This window comes from Ovis canadensis, chromosome 22 (assembly GCF_042477335.2).
Source record: "Ovis canadensis isolate MfBH-ARS-UI-01 breed Bighorn chromosome 22, ARS-UI_OviCan_v2, whole genome shotgun sequence".
Lineage (NCBI taxonomy): Eukaryota > Metazoa > Chordata > Mammalia > Artiodactyla > Bovidae > Ovis > Ovis canadensis.
Genome location: NC_091266.1, coordinates 33,783,447 through 33,801,504, shown reverse-complemented (window position 1 = coordinate 33,801,504; position 18,058 = coordinate 33,783,447). Strand labels below are relative to the sequence as shown.

At 53.6% G+C, this 18,058-nt stretch overlaps 1 protein-coding gene across 3 annotated transcripts in view; it reads left to right on the top strand.

Moving 5' to 3' along the window:
• The window catches only part of SLIT1 (slit guidance ligand 1), a 170,029-nt gene extending 153,159 nt beyond the window's left edge, over window positions 1-16,870 (top strand). For all 3 annotated transcript variants that reach the window (XM_069568051.1, XM_069568052.1, XM_069568053.1), the window contains 11 exons: window positions 2,562-2,686; window positions 2,955-3,052; window positions 6,274-6,413; window positions 6,591-6,684; window positions 9,395-9,532; window positions 10,794-11,031; window positions 12,630-12,760; window positions 13,266-13,420; window positions 14,467-14,755; window positions 15,311-15,522; window positions 16,324-16,870. In XM_069568051.1, coding sequence (XP_069424152.1) covers window positions 2,562-2,686; window positions 2,955-3,052; window positions 6,274-6,413; window positions 6,591-6,684; window positions 9,395-9,532; window positions 10,794-11,031; window positions 12,630-12,760; window positions 13,266-13,420; window positions 14,467-14,755; window positions 15,311-15,522; window positions 16,324-16,562 — 1,859 coding nt within the window. In that variant the 3' untranslated portion in view covers window positions 16,563-16,870. The remainder of the gene's footprint in view (window positions 1-2,561; window positions 2,687-2,954; window positions 3,053-6,273; window positions 6,414-6,590; window positions 6,685-9,394; window positions 9,533-10,793; window positions 11,032-12,629; window positions 12,761-13,265; window positions 13,421-14,466; window positions 14,756-15,310; window positions 15,523-16,323) is intronic.
• The last annotated feature ends 1,188 nt before the right edge of the window (window positions 16,871-18,058 follow it).

Below are 18,058 nucleotides of genomic sequence, written 5' to 3'. Positions count from 1 at the left end.
TGTGTGTGTGTGTGTGTGTGTGTGTGTGTGTGTGTGTGTGTGTTTAAATTTAACTGAGGGCTTCCCTGGTGGCTCAGTGGTAAAGAATCCGGCTGCGAATGTAGGAGACACAGGTTTGATCCTTGATCTGGGAAGATCCCATGTGCTGTGAAGCAACTAAGCCCGTGCACCACAACTACTGAGCCTGTGCTCTAGAGCCATGACTACTGAGTCCACGTGCCGCAGCTACTGAAGCCTGCGTGCCCCAGAGCCCTGCTCCCCAACAAGAGACGCCGCTGCAGCAGGAAGCTGGGCACGGCAAGGAAGAGTGGCCCTCAGCTGCCGCAACAGGAGAAAAACCCATGGAGCAATGAAGACAAAACAGAGTCAAAAGTAAATAAATAATATATAAAAAGAAAGCTCCTTAAAATTTTTTTTTATTGGAATACAACGTGCATCACGGAAAGTTACACAGATAGTTAATGAAAGGCCCAGTGAATTTTCACAAATTGAACCCATCCAGGTCAAGAAGTAAGAGTTAGAACTGGACGTGGAACAACAGTCTGGTTCCAAATCGGGAAAGGAGTATGTCAAGGCTGTATATTGTCACCCTGCTTATTTAACTTCTATGCAGAGTACATCATGCAAAATGCTGGGCTGGATGAAGCACAAGCTGGAATCAAGACTGCTGAGAGAAAAATCAATAACCTCAGATACGCAGATGATACCACCCTTATGGCAGAAAGCAAAGAAGAACTAAAGAGTCTCTTGATGAAAGTGAAAGAGGAGAGTGAAAAAGTTGGCTTAAAACTCAACATTCAGAAAACTAAGATCATGGCATCCAGTCCCATCACTTCATGGCAAATAGATGGGGAAACAATGGAAACAGTGACAGACTTTATTTTCTGGGCTCCAGAACCACTGCAGATGGTGACTGCAGCCATGAAATTAAAAGATGCTTGCTCCTTGGAAGAAAAGCTATGACCAGTCTAGACAGTATATTAAAAAGCAGAGACATTACTTTACCAACAAAGATCCATATAGTCAAAGCTATAGTTTTTCCAGTAGTCATGTATGGATGTGAGAGTTGGACTATAAAGAAAGGTGAGCGCCGAAGAATTGATGCTTTTGAACTGTGGTGTTGGAGAAGACTCTTGAGAGTCCCTTGGACTGCAAGGACATCCAACCTAAAGGAACTCAGTCCTGAATATTCATTGGAACGACTGATGCTGAAGCAGAAACTCCAATCCTTTGGCCACTTGATGCGAAGAACTGAGTCATTGGAAAAGACCCTGATGCTGGGAAAGATTGAAGGCAGGAGAAAAAGGGGATGACAGAGGATGAGATGATTGGATGACATCACTGACTCAATGGACATGAGTTTGAGCAAGCTCTGGGAGTTGGTGATGGACAGGGAAGCCTGGTGTGCTGCAGTCCATGGGGTCACAAAGAGTCGGACACGACTGAGCGACTAAACTGACTGACTGAGGTATCCAGCACCCGGATCAAGAAACAGAGCCCCACCTGTAACCCGTGAGGATTCCCCTGCAGTTATTACTGGAAAGTTTCTCCTTCTAGTCAAACTCATGCATTTTCAGTGGAACTCATGTTTCTCTACTTCTAGAAAGAGTCTGAAGTGGAGTGAGTGAGTGAGTGAGTGAAAGTTTCTCAGTCGTGTCCAGCTCTTTGTGACCCCATTGAGTATACAGTCCATGGAATTCTCCAGGCCAGAATACTGGAGTGGGTAGCCTTTCCCTTCTCCAGGGGATCTTCCCAACCCAGGGATCGAACCCATGTCTCCTGCACTGCAGGCGGATTCTTTACCAATGGAGCTATGAGGGAAGCCCCTCTGAAATGGAAACCTAACTTAACTGGCTGGTCTTACTATTTATTCCTGTGAGGTCCTCATGCTCTTCATAGGGCTGTCTGGCTGCCGGCTCCTCACCCACCTCCCATTTCAAGGAAGAGCCACCAGTGAGTCCTGAAGGGGCTGGAGAAGGTCATGCCTGTGGCCAGAGAGGAGACAGAAAGGGTCTTTCCCCATTCAGCCTTGGAAACAGGTTCTGGGCGATGGACCTTTTCTCTCCTAAGCATGGCCTTCTCTCAGAGCTGGATCTCTTCTCTGCTGGAGTGGCCACCTTTGCTGTCCAGGCCAGCAAGTGACCAGGCTGAGGTGGCTGCTGTGGAAGGGTGTGAGGGGATGGAGAAAACCTCAGCTGATTTATGATAGCGACCATGACTTTCTCACACTGATGCCCCTGCTCTGCCCGCCACGTGGGAGCTCCTTACTATCCAACACCCGCCTGCGAAGCTCTTTTTTGGGATTATCTCATTTAGTCATTCCAGCCCCATGAGGCAGGGGCTGTTTTTAACTCTGTTTTTACAGAGGAGGGTCCGGAGGCTGGAGAGGTGGATGTGAGGGAGGGTGAGCGTGATCCAGAGGAAATCCAGAGGAAATACCTTGGGGAGAGGGCTGCCACCACGCGTCCCTGCATGCCAGGATGCCGGGGTAGGGGCGTGGGGTTCTGCCCAGCCCTGTTCCCCCTGCCTCCCCACTGCACTAACCCTCCCCTTTGCCTTAGGTCCCCCCACCCTGACTGTCCAGGCCAAGTGTGATCCCTGCTTGTCCAGCCCGTGCCAGAACCAGGGCACCTGCCGCAACGACCCCCTTGAGGGGTACAAGTGTGCCTGCCCCAGTGGCTACAAGGTGCGTGGGGGCTGAAGTAGGAGGCTGGGGGCCTGCTCGAGGGCGGGGTGTGGCAGGCTTGGGGCTGTCCTGTTGGTCACTCAGCCCACGGGGGCCAGGGCAGCTCCTGGCTCAGAGCGGGAGCCCAAGTGGGTGTGTCATCGTGACCTGACACGTGGATGGGTAGACAAGTTAACTCCCGGGACAGGCAGGCTGAGTCGCTGAGGGCTCTAGTCACCGGCCCCTGGTTCTCCCTGGGGTGCCCCCCAATCACTGACCTCCTCCCCAGGGCCGAGACTGTGAGGTGTCCCTGGACAGCTGTTCCAGCAGCCCCTGTGGAAATGGTGGGACCTGCCACTCACAGGAGGGCGAGGATGCTGGCTTCACGTGAGTTACTTGGGGTCCAGGGCTGGACCCTGGTGGGCAGGGTGTTGATCGGTCCGACCTCGGAGCCTTCTTCCTCTGAATGGGATGGCCCAGGGCCCTTGCGCTCTGGGAGATGGTGGGGACAGGCTCAGGGGGAGCAGTCATTCACTCCAGATCACAGCCAGAGGCCTCTCCACACACCATCCCCTCGCCCCCACAGGCCAAGCCCCCGATGCTCACAGACAGTGGAAGCACAGAGACTCTGGGGGATAACCAGGTCACCCAGCAGGCTGGGTTGGGGTTGGACTTAGAGCTCCTGCTCCAGGCTTCTCCCTGCTCTTGCCAGGCACCAGGCAAGTCCTCCGATGGCACTGGGAACTGTCGCCTGGGGCGTATGCAGTGGCAGTGCCAAGAGGCAGTTTGGGGACATTTTAAATGCCTGTCATTTCTATTAACCTCCAGTTGAAGCCAAACACCTGCTTGTTGGGCCAATGCTGTCTGAAGGGAGGGCCCTGAGCCACCTCCTCAGGATCAAACCTCCACCTGAGCCCCTGGGAAGGGCTGGGGAAGCCTGCCCACAGGTGGGAGCAAGTCCTGGTCCTGCCCTCCGGGGTCTCCCCCACCAGCTCGTGGGTCACTCTGGCCGCACCATGGGCACGGGTTCCCCACCGCTCAGTGAAGGGCTGGACCTCACCGAGACCCTCCGCAGCTCGTCCTGCAAGTCCTTCCGGTGCTGACATTGCCATGTGAGCCCCCCACTCACCCTGCTCCCCCAGAGTCTCTCGAGCCCCTCATCTTCCCAGAGTTCTCCTGTACCCAGAGCCTTTCTAAGGAGCACAATTTATTTGCTGAAAATAAATTGCCAGCTGAGCAAACTGACTCTTCAGAAAAGGATGTCAAGTCTACTGGCAGAAATGGTCAACCTGTCTCTGCAAACCCAAATTACCAGATGTAAAAAAGAAAACACTAAATGACCTCGTGGCAAGTGTCGCCTTGGAAACAGCGTCCTTACAATAGGCTCTGACCTCCTCTGGGCTTGGCAGCAGCTCCATCAAAGCCCCCACTTCATTGGCTAGGCTACTGGGGGGCATGTCTATGGAGGAGGGGGTGCAGCTGGGGGTAGCCCCTCACACTTGGCATTCCTACAGACTAGGGGGAGCTGTGGGAAGGGTTCTTTTGGCAGAAAGGGGTGCCTCCCTGAGTTACCTCCCAACCCTGAGACTTAACAAGGGTCTCTTCTGTTACCCACCCCCAGCCCTACTGGAGGGGACTTAGCTGAGGTCCCCTTAACCCGCTTCAGACCTCTCTGGTGTCCCACGCAGTCTCGCAGGGGGAATGAAATTCCAGGACACGCCCTGCAACAGGCTTCACACCTTTTTGTTCACATACCTGCTTCCCCAAACAGATTTTTTTTTTTAATTACAAACTGCTTCATGCATTCTTAAGTGACAGCTAAAATTTTTCATGGTAAATTTAATTTTTCATTGCAAAGAAGGTCATTTCCAGGATACTGCACATATTATTAACACTTAAAAATAAAGCTATCATTCTTTAAATCACTCTTTTCTCATTCAGCGAAAAATCATTTTAAAATCACACGAAGGAGCTCCTCTTGAACAAGCTGCAACATCTCATGTCATTTGTGTTTTTTCTCAAACTAGTATTTCTATTTTATTCCCCTCACCACCACCCTCCCTGACTTTTTCTCCTACTATAATATGTTTTCATGTTAGAGAAGATTTTCTTGAGCACCCTGTCGTACCTTCCTGCCTCAACATGGGTATCTAAGTTTAAATGGAAAGTTTTTTCACTCCTTTCTTGTCCCCAGAAACCTCTGATGAAAGTTTCTTTTGCATTATTATTACAATGATCAATAATATACAGTTGATTAGAACAACATAACTGTTTTCCAAAATTTGATTGCTAATTATTACACATAAAAGTAACATTTTGTTAGACTGTATCTCTTAGTGAGACAGATGGAGCTTTCTGTGTGGATGTGCTTCCTTTTCTCCTCCTAATTGGTTCCTGTGTCCAGGCATGAATATTATGGAATATCAGAGGGCTTAGCAGCCAATCTATTCCTTTTTAAAATACACATATAGCCCTCTCTCTCTCTCTCTCTCTCTCTCTCTCTCTCTCTCTATATATATATATATATATATATATATATATATATATATATATATATATATATGGCTATAAATGCTGAGAATGTTTGTTCACATAAGTAAACCAATGGGATTAGGAGTTTTATTATAGCCATGTCTCTCAATTACTTGAAACACTTCCAAGTTAATACATCAAAAACCCAGAGTGATCGGTTATCAAAAATTATTTTTAATGCTCTATCAGCTGATAGTTCCATGAAGTCTTCCTTCATTTATTTTTAATGCACAGAACTGGAAACCTCTTGACTTGCAAAAGCATTTGTTCCTTCATTTTGGAAACATCGATATTCCTAATTGTCCCTTTATTTGGCACCAGAGGATCTTAGGCCCCAGGCATGGCGCACCTTGACTTCAGGCTGGGATAGGTACCTGTACACCTTTCGGGAGCTCTGGGGCAGGTCAGTTAAGGGAGGAGTTCGTGCAGAACTTGAAAACGTGGAAATTAAGTGCTCAGACCTCTATGACCTGCAAATCCTTTGGAAAACCACAGTTGCCCTAGGAGGGAGTGTACCCCAGTTTGAAGATGACTGATATCCAGGACCTGACTCCTGCTTACCCCCCAGCCGTCTTCTTACCCCATCCCTGAAATATGTGCTCCTCAAGTCCTGAACTATATAGAGGAAACTGTGGGGTAGACTGTAAGGCTCTTTCTCCCCCAGGCTTTTACCCCCACTGCTTCCCTCTCCTTCCTGTTCTCCCCTGTCAGAGTCCTTAGCTAACTCACCACCTCCTCCAGGAAGCCTGCCCTGACCACTCCCCCCAGGGAGAAGCTAGGTGACCTCTGCCCCTTTGTCCACCTTCTCCAGCATCAGTTTTGCACCACCCTGGTCCTCAGTCTCTCCTTTGGTCGCCAGTCTCCCTGTCCTCACCCCCACTAGACTGAGTGATCTCGTGAGCACAGGGCTGGTCTTGGTCACCTCTAACCCTCAGCACCTAACAAGGGCCTGATCCAGAGTAGGGACCGAAACTCTGGGTTGATGCTCTTGACTACTGGCCACAGGCTTACACCAGTGCCTCAGGAAGGCTGCCACCCTGGCTGTGGGCCCAGCCACCTCTCCCTGCTCCCCACAGGTGCTCCTGCCCCACCGGCTTTGAAGGGCCAACCTGCGGAGTAGACACGGATGACTGTATGGGGCACTCCTGTGCCAATGGGGGCACCTGTGTGGACGGCGTGGGCAACTACACCTGCCAGTGCCCCCTGCAGTACTCGGGTAAGCGTGGCAGGGCTCAAGGATTAAGGGAAGCTGAGACCCAGTGCCCTGAGGCCTGGTCCTATGGGCAGAAGGCTGGGGCCCTGCCTCGGTGCCTGCAGGAGCTTTCTGCTGGGCTGGCCGCCTGGTGGGACTCGGGGGGCAGCTTCTCTCCTGCTTCCCCCATCTTTTCCCCAGGAAGGGCCTGTGAGCTGCTGGTGGACTTCTGCGCTCCAGATTTGAACCCGTGTCAGCATGAGGCCCAGTGTGTGGGCACCCCCGATGGGCCCAGGTCAGTGTTGCCCATTTCTGGGGCCAGGGAAGGGCATGGGCCACCACGTCACCTCCCCTCTGCCCTCCCCAGCCTGTTTCCTTACCTGTCAGGTGGGTTGGTTTCGGCTGTACAGTCAGAGCCAGGGATGGTGGTATTTGTGGTCCGACAGACCTGAGTTTACATCGTGACCTGGAATGGGTGGCTTGACCACTCGGAGTGGTCTCATCTGCAGACTGGGTGCACCAGTAGCTTCCTCCTGGGTGGTTGGCAGGATTATATAAGCGAATGCATGACATTTGAAAAGTACTCAATAAATAACTAGTCAAGGTCCACAATTTCTCATTGCCAATTGCAAAATGCACAAAACTCTGAAAGCCAAATGTCCGTTTGATAGCAAAATTTGATCCAATCAATGTATTTGGTATTAAAAACTGACCTGCACTGATAGGAGGCTGCTTACAGTCACCATTCATCCCATATAGAGGGACTATGTGTAGAGTTTGCAGTAGTTCGCATGTTTAATTAAGGGGCCACCCAGATTCAACTGGCATGTGTCGTAATACACAGTTACAGACATTGTACCGGGGCTTCCCTGGTGGCTCAGATGGTAAAAAGAAATAACAATCCGTCTGCAATGCAGGAGACCGGAGTTCAATTCCTGGGTCAGGAAGATCCCCTGGAGAAGGGAATGGCAACCCACTCTAGCGTTCTTGCTGGAGAATTCCACAGACAGAGGAGCCTGGTGGGCTACAGACCATGGAGTCGCAAAGAGTCAGACACGACTGAGCGACTAACACTAATGAAACATTGTGTTACCATTCCCAAATCCAAAAAGTCCCAAATTTCAAAACCTGCCTGGCCTCAGGAGGGTTGGATAAGGGGTCCTTGACTGTTGTCACCATCATTATTACTGGCCTATGTAGAAGTACTTGTCACCGGCAGACTGCAATGTGAAGATCATGGGTTTTTCAGATGTTGCTCCCATCTGCAGTTTTGCAAGCAGGTCTCAATTCTGGGACCCTGTTCCACCTGTCAGGACAGGACAGTGGGAGGGCTTCTTCAGGTCTGTGGCTGAGGGACCAAACCCCAGCCACTCGGGCCAGGGCAGGGGCTGGAGTCCCCCAGGAACTTAGCCAAGTAGGAGCTGCCAGAGCCTCATGGGCAGGAAGTGAGAGCTGGGGGACACTGAGGCCCGGATATTAGATGTAGGGGCTGCACAGGAGCCTCTATCCAGAAAGTGGACAGATGCTGCACTCCTCATGGAGCCACCAGGTGGGCTTGGCACAGGAGACCAAGCAGCAGTGGCCGAGCAAGTGCCATGCCTGCTCCTCGGAGAGACTGGACCGCAGAGGGGGGACTGAGGCAGGACTGCGCATCGTCAGTCAGATACTGCTGAGACAGTCCTTCACAGCGCAGAGACGGAGCACTCAGTGGGTGTACAGTGCATATTTACTCAACCTCATGTCTTGGAGGAAGGTGGGAACTGCCAGACACTCAGCTCCACCTGGAGCCTACCAAGTATTCAGTATGCATTCATTCACTGAATGAATGGATAAGTGAAATGTCAATGAATTAGTTGGTTGGGAGCATAGCTACCGTCACACTTTTCAGAATGCAGCTCAAGACCCACCCAGTAATGGACTATGATCAGTTGGGTGGACCAAGATTAACCTAAAAAAAAAAAAAAAGAAAACATCAGACAGCATCATACCCTTTTATATAGTAAGGAGTGTATTGTGGCATAGAACTGGTTTCAGAGGAGTGTGTGTGTGTGTGTGTGTTTACTGGGTAAAAGGTATTTCTTACTGCTTGAAAAACGCTGGAAATGAGATTTAAAAAAATCACACAGGTGCACTTACTTGCCAGGTTGTGTAGTTGAGCTGTGGAGTCTGTAGTTTGGAAGGGTTTCTGGTAAGTGTTGCTTACTGGGGGCTTCCTGGAGGAGGTGAGCTCTTGGCCTGGCTGGATCGAGGCAGGGAGAGAGGAGGGTATTCCAGAGTCAACAGGTGTGAAGGCAGAGAAGTGTAGCAGGGTGCAGATTGCTGCCCGTGGAGACAGGTATGAGCACAGAGCGGCTTGTTATGGGGGAAGCAGGATGGGGAGCACCAGGCAAGGTCATGTTTGAACAGGGTGGAGGGTATGCTCTCTGTCTGATAGGCAAATAGTTGGCACCTGTGGGCTGACTCAGGAGAGGAGTGAGCCACAGTGTGAGCTGGGAAGCTGGGAACTGGCCTGGAGCCAGAAGGTCACGGGGAGGCAAGCACTAGCCCCACTGAGGCCCAGGAGGCGGGGCCTGTGCAGCTGGGAGGCTGGGGAAGGAGGATGGATGAGCCGTATGTGACTCAGAGCCATGTACTGGGAGGCGGGGGACAGGCTGCTGGGCAGGTTGAGAAGGGGCTGAAGGTTGACCTTGGGTGTGCTGTTGGTGCTGAGGGTGGGTCCTCCATAAGTGTCTATCTCCTCCAGCCACGGGGTGTCCACTCTCCCAGCCCAGAGCACCCCCATCCTGCCTGCAGCCCTCACAAGCTCTCATCCTGTACGAGTAAAGGGTCCCATGCTGGATGGTGGCATCTGGACATCTAGGGCTCTGTGTGACCTCCTGGGGGACCCCACAGACCCACAGGCCCGTGAGGTTCTCTGTCACGTGTATAGCCCCGGGGGCCCACAGACTCCTGGCTGAGGCCTGGCTGCGTGTGGGGCTGATGTCCGTCACCTGTGCCCACCCCAGGTGTGAGTGTGCGCCAGGTTACGCAGGTGGCAACTGCACTGAGAACCAGGATGACTGCAGGGACCACCGCTGCCGGAATGGGGCCCAGTGTGTGGACGAAGTCAATGGCTACTCCTGCCTCTGTACCCAGGGCTACAGGTGAGCAGCCTCTGGAGGCACCAGGAGTGACTGATTTCTCCTAGCTGTCAGCGCAGGGGCTGGCAGGAGCCCCAAGGCATGAGGAACGGCAGAGCCTGGGAGAGTTAACTGTCGCTATGCCAGTCACCATCTGTGTGGCCTGGAGAGAGTTACTCAGTGGCTCAGAGCACGGGCAGAGGGTGCCTGCCCTGACTGACGGAGGGAGCAGGAGGTGGGCATAGATGCCTGGCAGTGCTCCATCACTTACCTGCCCAGTGAATCCCTGAAGACATTAAAGGTCACTTACTTTTGCATCTTGGCCTCTCTGGGAGGTTGGGAGGGAAGGGCACCTGCCTCCCTTCTGGTCACCCACCTCCCATGTTCTGCTTGTATCTTCTTTTAAAAAACAGTTTTATTGAGATATAACTTATATACCATATAATTCACCCAGTTAAAGTGTAGAATTCAGTGCTTTTTTGTAGAATCTCCGAGTTAGGCATCCATTGCCACAATCAATTTTAGAAGATTTTCATTACCCCAAAGAAACTCCACACTTGTCTGTTACCACAACCCTCTTCCATCTCACCTTTAGGCAACCGCCAACCTACTAATGTCTGTGTCCATAGATTTGTTTATTCTGAATATTTCATATAAATGGAGTCAACAATCTGTGGTCCTTTGTGATTGACTTTCACTTAGCATCATGTTTTAGAGGTTCTCCATGTGGGATCATGTATCAGAATGTCATTTCTTTTCACGGCTGAGTAATATTTCACTGTATGGATATACCACATTTGTTTATCCATTCATTGTTGATAGACATTTGAGTTGTTTCTACTTTTATTTTTTTGCTATTGCGCATATTTGATACTACAAAGCCTTCTCTCTTTTGTGTCTTAAGTCTCAGTTTTCTTTTCTGCAAAGTTGGTATAGTAAAACCTGCTACCAAAGTTTGCTAATATGAGCATTGAGTGCTTCTTAAAGCTAATGTGCACACAAGTCACCTGGGATCTTGTTAAAAACCAGATTCAATAGGCTTTCCATCCCTGGCAAGTGCTCAGGTGATGTTGATGCTGCTGGTCCAGGGACCATACTTGTTTCTCACCTCATTTCCCAGTATCCTTCCGGCTCTTAGTTCTCATAGGGAGTGTTCAATTAGGAGCATCTTCCATTGCTTTAAAGCAAGTGTCCCAAGATGTTTAATGAGTTTCTCTCCAGCACTGTGGGAAAGGAAGATGCTCCTTGCTCCTGCCCTCTCTGATCTGAGTCCTTTCCCTCTCAGTGGTCAGCTCTGTGAGACCCCTCCCAGACCACCTGCCCCCAGGAGCCCCTGTGAAGGGACTGAGTGCCAGAATGGGGCCAACTGTGTGGACCAGGGCAACGGGCCCGTGTGCCAGTGCCTCCCAGGCTTTGGCGGCCCTGAATGTGAGAAGCTGCTCAGTGTTAACTTCGTGGATCGGGACACCTACTTGCAGTTCACGGACCTGCAGAACTGGCCGCGGGCCAACATCACGCTGCAGGTGTGTGCCCAGGGCACCCAGTCATAGAGGGTGGTCAGAGAGCAACAGGGGACCCTGGTTTCAGGTCAGAGCATCATCAGGACAGTGGGGAGGACTCTGTTAGTCAAAATTCTTTGGATGTGGGTACCAAAATCTCAGCTTCAACTAGTTTAAGCACAGTTGGAAAGGTTATTGGGTCACAAAACCAGTTTTAGAGAAGAGCGGGGGTGGAGGTGGTCTCATGGGTGACTGGATCCAGAAAATCAAACTTACCAGGATCCCCTCCCAACATCTCTTGTCTCAGTGACTCCTCAGCTTCAGCCTCCAGTGCTGCAGACAGGCTTTCTCCATGTGGCTGGAATACGACCACAGCTAGCCCGGTGTTCCCTTATTTTGCCATTCTATGTCTTAAATTCCACTCAGTACATCATTATTTGAGGGAAAGAAAAGCAAGTCCCACTTCCATTTGTTAAACATTTCTTGGGGGAGGGAGAGTATTGCATATCACATGATAAAAAAAATGAACCCCTCTTTAGTCATCTCTTTCCCCCAAATTTCATTCCCTGTCCCTACTGCCACGCTACAGTCCGTGGTGTCACAGAGTCAGGCATGACTGCACGGCTAAACATACACACACATCCCAACCTCCACACCTTTCTTCTCTCTTTCATTTGTCCTCTTTTCTTTCCTTTTCCTCAGAACCTTTTAGCCTTTCAAACATGCTCACTCTGCCCTCCATCCCCTGATCTCCTCTCCAAAATCCTGTCCACTCACATTGTCCACATGCAAGACCACAGCTAACTTAACTGCTCAACAAAATAAAGCTCACGGAAACCCGGCTCAGCTGTTGCCTCAGGCACTTCCTTGGAGAGGCTCGGTTTAGTTAGCCTGCTCTCCCGCTGCTGGCTCTCCCCTGCCAACTCTAGTTGGACCACAGTCAGCAACCTCATACTTGCCCATCCCTGGACCAATCACTGAGTCCAGGGGGGCGGGGTACTATGATTGGACCAGACCGGCCCATGTGTCGGCTCTACAGACCAGGGGGTCAGCATCTTTCCCAGAAGAGGGACAGAGCAGGAGGAAACCATCACCGTTCCTGCAGCATCATCACAGCAGAATCTCTCTCTCGAGGCACTACGCCAGCTTTTGCTTGCACGGCTCCAGTGACGAGCGCTTGCTTTCACGGTTGTTCTAGCTATTTGAGAATCTTTCTGAATCTGTCCTTTCTATAGGTTCCATCCTGGTCCCAAGGCAGCTTCCTGAGGCGCACAGAATAGGATACCCCACAGCTACTCTAACTGTTCTCTCTGGGCATGTGGTCCCAAGCTCTTACATACCCCCAGCACAGAGTTTCCAGGCCTCAGCTGGCCCATCTGTCCTCCCTGCCTGGCCATGGCCGACTGGCAGTGGATGGGATTCTAGTGGGGTTGGGGGAAGGGGGAGTGGGAGAGCGGACTCCAGCCTGGGTCAGCACCTGCTGAAGGCTATGTCACTCACACAGGCAGGGGAGGACAGTTCTGCCCGCATTTCTCTTTTAATGGTGGGTCCTCCTGCCCCATCCGCCAGCCTGTGCTGCTGCTGTGTGGGGTGGGATGGGAGAGAAAATGCCATTGCCATAGGTCTCCACGGCAGAAGACAACGGAATCCTGCTGTACAATGGGGACAACGATCACATTGCAGTGGAGCTCTACCAGGGCCATGTGCGTGTCAGTTACGACCCGGGCAGCTACCCCAGCTCCGCCATCTACAGGTAGTGCTTCCTGCTGCCCACCAGCTGCCCTCAAGCGCTGGTGGTGGAGGCGGGGGGGCGGGGGAGTCATTGCTGCCACAGAGAGGTCTTCTGGGCCAAGAGCAGGTGGTTATGAGGATCCCCAGAGATCTGGGCTGCCCAAGTGGAAATGGCATTCAAACCGCTGAGTGCAGTCCCACACTGGGTCCGAGGATCTGGGGCCTGAGCTGTGTTCCCAAGCTTCCCCATCCCACCACCACCTCACCGGGGGCTCCATAGTGGGGAGGGGAGGCTGATTAGTTGGAAAGCCCTGCCCCAAACCCCTCAGCTTTCCCAAGAGAGTCCCCCGAAGGGGAACAGGTGGGACCAGGTCAGAGGCTACCGAGTTCCCACAATCCTTTCTCTCGGAGATTTGGTTTCTTGGGAAGCAGGTGCTGCACCAGTGGCCTTTCTGGGGGAGTGCCTGGGCAGGGACGGGTCAGACCGAAGGCCATTCCTGGGGTGGGAACACCTCGTCTCCTTCCAGCACTGAGACGATCAACGATGGGCAGTTCCACACTGTTGAGCTGGTCACCTTTGACCAGATGGTGAATCTCTCCATTGATGGCGGCAGCCCCATGACCATGGACAACTTCGGCAAACACTACACACTGAACAGTGATGCCCCCCTCTATGTGGGAGGTGAGGACCTGCAGGCCTGGGTGGGGCTGCAGCTGGCTCTCCCCGGCCTCTCCATTGTGTGGTGGTTATTCCAGGTGGGGCCTCTCTTGCCCAGATCAGGACTCTCCTGTGGGGGACATTCCAAGGTGGCAGTAGGGGTGGGGAGGCCCTAGTGAATGGCCAAGCTGCAGGTGGATTGTCCTCCTTGCCTGGAGCCCACTCTGCTCGCTGCCCACCCCAGACTGACCAAGAAGGATGGAAGTGTAGGTTGGACCTGAAGCCTGGCCTGGGAGGGGGCTTGGCCTTTCCCAGACACCTTTTGCATGGTAGCCACCTTTCCTCTTGCCTTTAGGCCAGAAGGGGGCTTGATGGTCATTCAAGGTCCATTCTCGGGGCCCTTGAGAGTCCCATGCATAGACTCCTTGCATCAGCTGGGGGGCTCCCAACGGGGCTTACAGGCTTCAGGGGTAGATGACCCCACCCAGCACCTGAGAACGTTTCTAGGTCTAGACGAGACAGGTTTCTAGCTGCAGCGGGGCCATCTCAGTGCTGTGCAGGGCCTTGCTGAGACTCTGGGTAGGTATGAGGGACGGGGTCTTGGATGCTAAACCCAGCTCTGCTGTTTAATAGTCATGCAATTTCACTGAGCACAGAAATCAAAGGGGTTTCAGCAGCTCTGAAGTCAGAGGGTTGCTGTGAGGTCATGACCACGAAAGTGGGTGACAAAGTGCTGTACGCCTGAGTGTGAGGCCCAAGTCCTTCGCTGCTGGGAGGTAAACGCTGAGCTTCTGGGCAGGAGCCTTGGATGAAGGTGGCCAGGCTTAGGCACCCAGAGCATCTCTTGTCAGCTGATCACAAGGAAAAGAGCTTTTCCATTTCTCCTGGGAAGGAAGTCTGGCCCCTCTAAGGTGGCAAAAGAAACATTGGCTCTGGGTTGCACAGACTGGGGGACACATGCTGAGGGCACTAGGGAACACTGTAGAGATGCCTAGCAGATCTCAGAGTGGGGTGCTGGGCATGGTCTGAGCCCAGCTCAGCCCAGCTCTGACCCCTCCCCTCCATCCCAGGGATGCCGGTGGATGTGAATTCGGCTGCCTTCCGCCTGTGGCAGATCCTGAATGGCACCAGCTTCCACGGCTGCATCCGAAACCTGTACATCAACAACGAGTTGCAGGACTTCACCAAGACACGGATGAAGCCAGGCGTGGTGCCAGGCTGCGAGCCCTGCCGGAAACTCTACTGCCTGCACGGCATCTGTCAGCCCAATGCCACCCCGGGGCCCGTGTGCCACTGCGAGGCCGGCTGGGGGGGCCTGCACTGTGACCAGCCCGCCGATGGCCCCTGCCATGGCCACAAGTGAGCCCTGCCCACCTGTGGGTTCCCTTCCCTCCCCCGGAAGTTCCACTTCCCCATGGTGAGGAAGTGTTAGTCACTCACTTGTGTCTGACTCTTTGCGACCCCATGGACTGGGGCCCACCAGGCTCCTCTGTTCATGGAATTCTCCAGGCAAGAACACTGGAGTGGGTTGCCATTCCCTTCTCCAGGGGATCTTCCTGACCCCAGGGATCGAACCCAGGTCTCCTGCATTGCAGGCAGATTCTTTACTGTCTGAGCCACCAGGGAAGCCCCCATGGTAAGGAAAGACTATGCATTTAAACCCCAGATTGGAACATGTAGCCTAACACAGGGTTTTATTAATTTTTCTTGGTTTTCAGTTTTTATTAACAGGCAAAGGACCCTAGGGACAAACACAGAAGGACATTTTGCTCCCTTTGTTTCAGTTTTGGGAACAGAATAACATCCCATGAAGCCCAGGGCTGGGGGCTGTTCGGGGTGTGGGGAGGGCTCCCCTCGGGCGGGCTTGGATTGGCTCCGGCCTGTCCTCACAGTGCTTCTTCTCTGTCCCTCCAGGTGTGTCCACGGGAAGTGCGTGCCTCTGGATGCTCTTTCCTACAGCTGCCAGTGCCAGGATGGGTACTCGGGGGCCCTGTGCAACCAGGCCGGGGCACCTGCAGACCCCTGTGGGGGCCTGCGGTGCCTGCGTGGCCACTGCCAGGCCTCAGCCACCAAGGGGGCACACTGTGTGTGTGACCCCGGCTTTTCGGGCGAGCTGTGTGAGCAAGGTCAGGGGCCCCCCTCCTGACATGCCCTCTCCAGGGTCCCTCCCCACAGCTGGCTTTAGCAACTTGACTTTTCTTTTTCCCAACCTCAGCTGCCCCTCTGTGCCTGTCTCCCCTCCTTCTGGGCAGTAGTGCCCCCAACCTTCTGGGCTCTGAGCCCCACCCCCAGACCAATGCTCTGTCTCTCTCTGGCCCAGCTTGTGTTGCAGCCCCTTTATCTGGGTTCAGTGCCCCTTCTGGCTGGGGTCTCTCCTTACAGAAGAGACCACCAGGGTAATAGCATCTTAGCCCATCACTTTGGGACCTAGAGAGCAGCAGGAGGTCTGAGAGTTGGGGACTCCTTCCCAGGCCCTTCTGGCCCACATGACCAAGATGGTCAAGGGGCTTCCACTGAAGGGGGAGGGAGGAGCCTGAGAAATCCAGAACTCAGGCACCCTCAGGTCCTCTAGACCAGACCCTCTGGCTCCAATTCCGTCTCTGACATCATTGCCTCCCAGGCTTCTAGCCACTTCTTGAACCCACCTTACTGGCTCAGCCCAATCTGTCCTGGAGGTTCTTGGCGGCTAGAATATTCCTCCTTTCCGCTGACTTCACTGTGGGCCCAGGAGGAGGCATGTGCATGTGCTTGCCGGGTAGGGAGGATGCGGGGATGGAGGTGGGGTCTGAGAGCTGGAGGGCTGTGTCCAAGGATGCTATCCCGACTCCTGCTCGGTTTTTTCCTCCTCCTCTTCCTCCTGCCTCCCCAGGGCAGTGCCGCCTCTCGGGTGTGCCCTGAGGATTTCTCTTGGTGTCTGTCCCATCCAGAGTCCGAATGCCGGGGGTACCCTGTCCGGGACTTCCACCAGGTCCAGAGGGGCTATGCCATCTGCCGGACCACGCGCCCTCTGTCGTGGGTGGAGTGCCGGGGTTCATGTCCGGGCCAGGGCTGCTGCCAGGGCCTGCGGCTGAAGCGGAGGAAGTTCACCTTTGAGTGCAGCGACGGGACCTCTTTTGCCGAGGAGGTGGAGAAGCCCTCCAAGTGTGGCTGTGCCCTCTGCGCGTAGCGCCTGAAGTGCACGGGGAGGGGAGAGGGCGGGAGAGGGGGCGCGGCCGCAGCAGAGACCGAGTGGCCGGCATCTGGCCGGGGTGCTGGTCATCACCACGCAGAGACCTAGGCACCCCGCCTTCCGGTGTCGGGTCGGGCCAGAACCACCTTTCTAAAGCCGAGGGCGCCGCACCTGGCGGGGCGGGGCGGGGCGGGGTGGGTGGGCGTGGCCCGGGCTGCAGTCCGCCCTCTCCGGAAGTGCCTTGCACAAATAGGCGCTTAATAAATATTTGTTGAATGAATGTGTGCGTGAGGTCAGGCCAAGAAGTGCAGAATGGTGACACCTCCTCTTTGCTTGCTTCCTGGGTCTCAGGAAGGGACTGCCCCTTCCCAAACCAGACGTCCCCTCTCGCCTGTGGCCCAGGCAGGCCCCAGAAGCCCCCTTGCCCACTGCAGATAACCTTGAAGTACTCCCAACCTCCCCTGGGACAGCCAGCCTGGCTCTTAGCTTTTGCTGTGCGTCTGCCGGTGGTAGGCCGGGCTGCGGAGGGGAAGGGCGCCCTCCTGCTGGCCAGGACGGGACCAACCCCTGTCCCCTGGGGCTGAATGGAAGCCACAGCTTGCTTGGGAATGGGCCTTGGGGTGGCGGTAGATCTTAGGACCAGACCTCTGAATCCTAAAGTTATGGAATGACTTAACAATTTCAAGGAGGGTGCTCGTGTGGAGGAAAATGACCGCTGGGATGGCTTAGGGTGTGAACCCCACCAAAGAGGACAGAGGGGTCCTTGGTTCCAGCTGAATAAACATCACCACATCCAGACATTAGCCACCAAGGAAGCATTGGTCCTGGGCTTCTCCAGCCACGAGCCAGCCATCAGCTGCTGGCTAGCCCTTGGCAGGGGTCCTTGGGGGTGTAGGGGGATTGGGCCAGGCTGAAGGCCCAGGGAGAGGTCTCCTCCCGCGTAAACTGGCCTCAGAGCTCCTTGTACTGCAGACCTGTTGGGAGCAGTGGCTCAGACATCAGGAAACCTCTGCTGGTTCTCTCACCCCAGGCAAACTCCTTCCCCGTGGGCCTCAGTCTGCTCAGCTGATGGAGAGGTGGGATGACTGAGCGACAAGGTAGACCCACTGTGGCTCCAGGAGAGAAACTGGAGGAGTTGGAAGATCTATTTTCATTAATCACATCAGCAAGTATTTATGTGCCTAACCAGGGCTGGGGACTGTGGGTGTTCTGCCCTCACAGACGGACGTGAACTGAGCATCATAGGAGTGACCAGGATGCCTGGGAAGAGAGCTGAGCTGAGTGAGGGCTCCAACCCACAGACCCTGGCCCCGGCCACAGCTGCTCACTCTAGGTGTTTGCACGGAAGGACTCAGTATCTGAAGAGCCATTGAATAAATGGCCGTGTGACTACAAGTGTTTCTCTTCCGTGCATAATGAAGATGCAGAAAAATGGTCTTTTCACCTCAACAGCAAGCTGGCTGGAAGGAGGATAGGTCATGCTCTCCCATCCC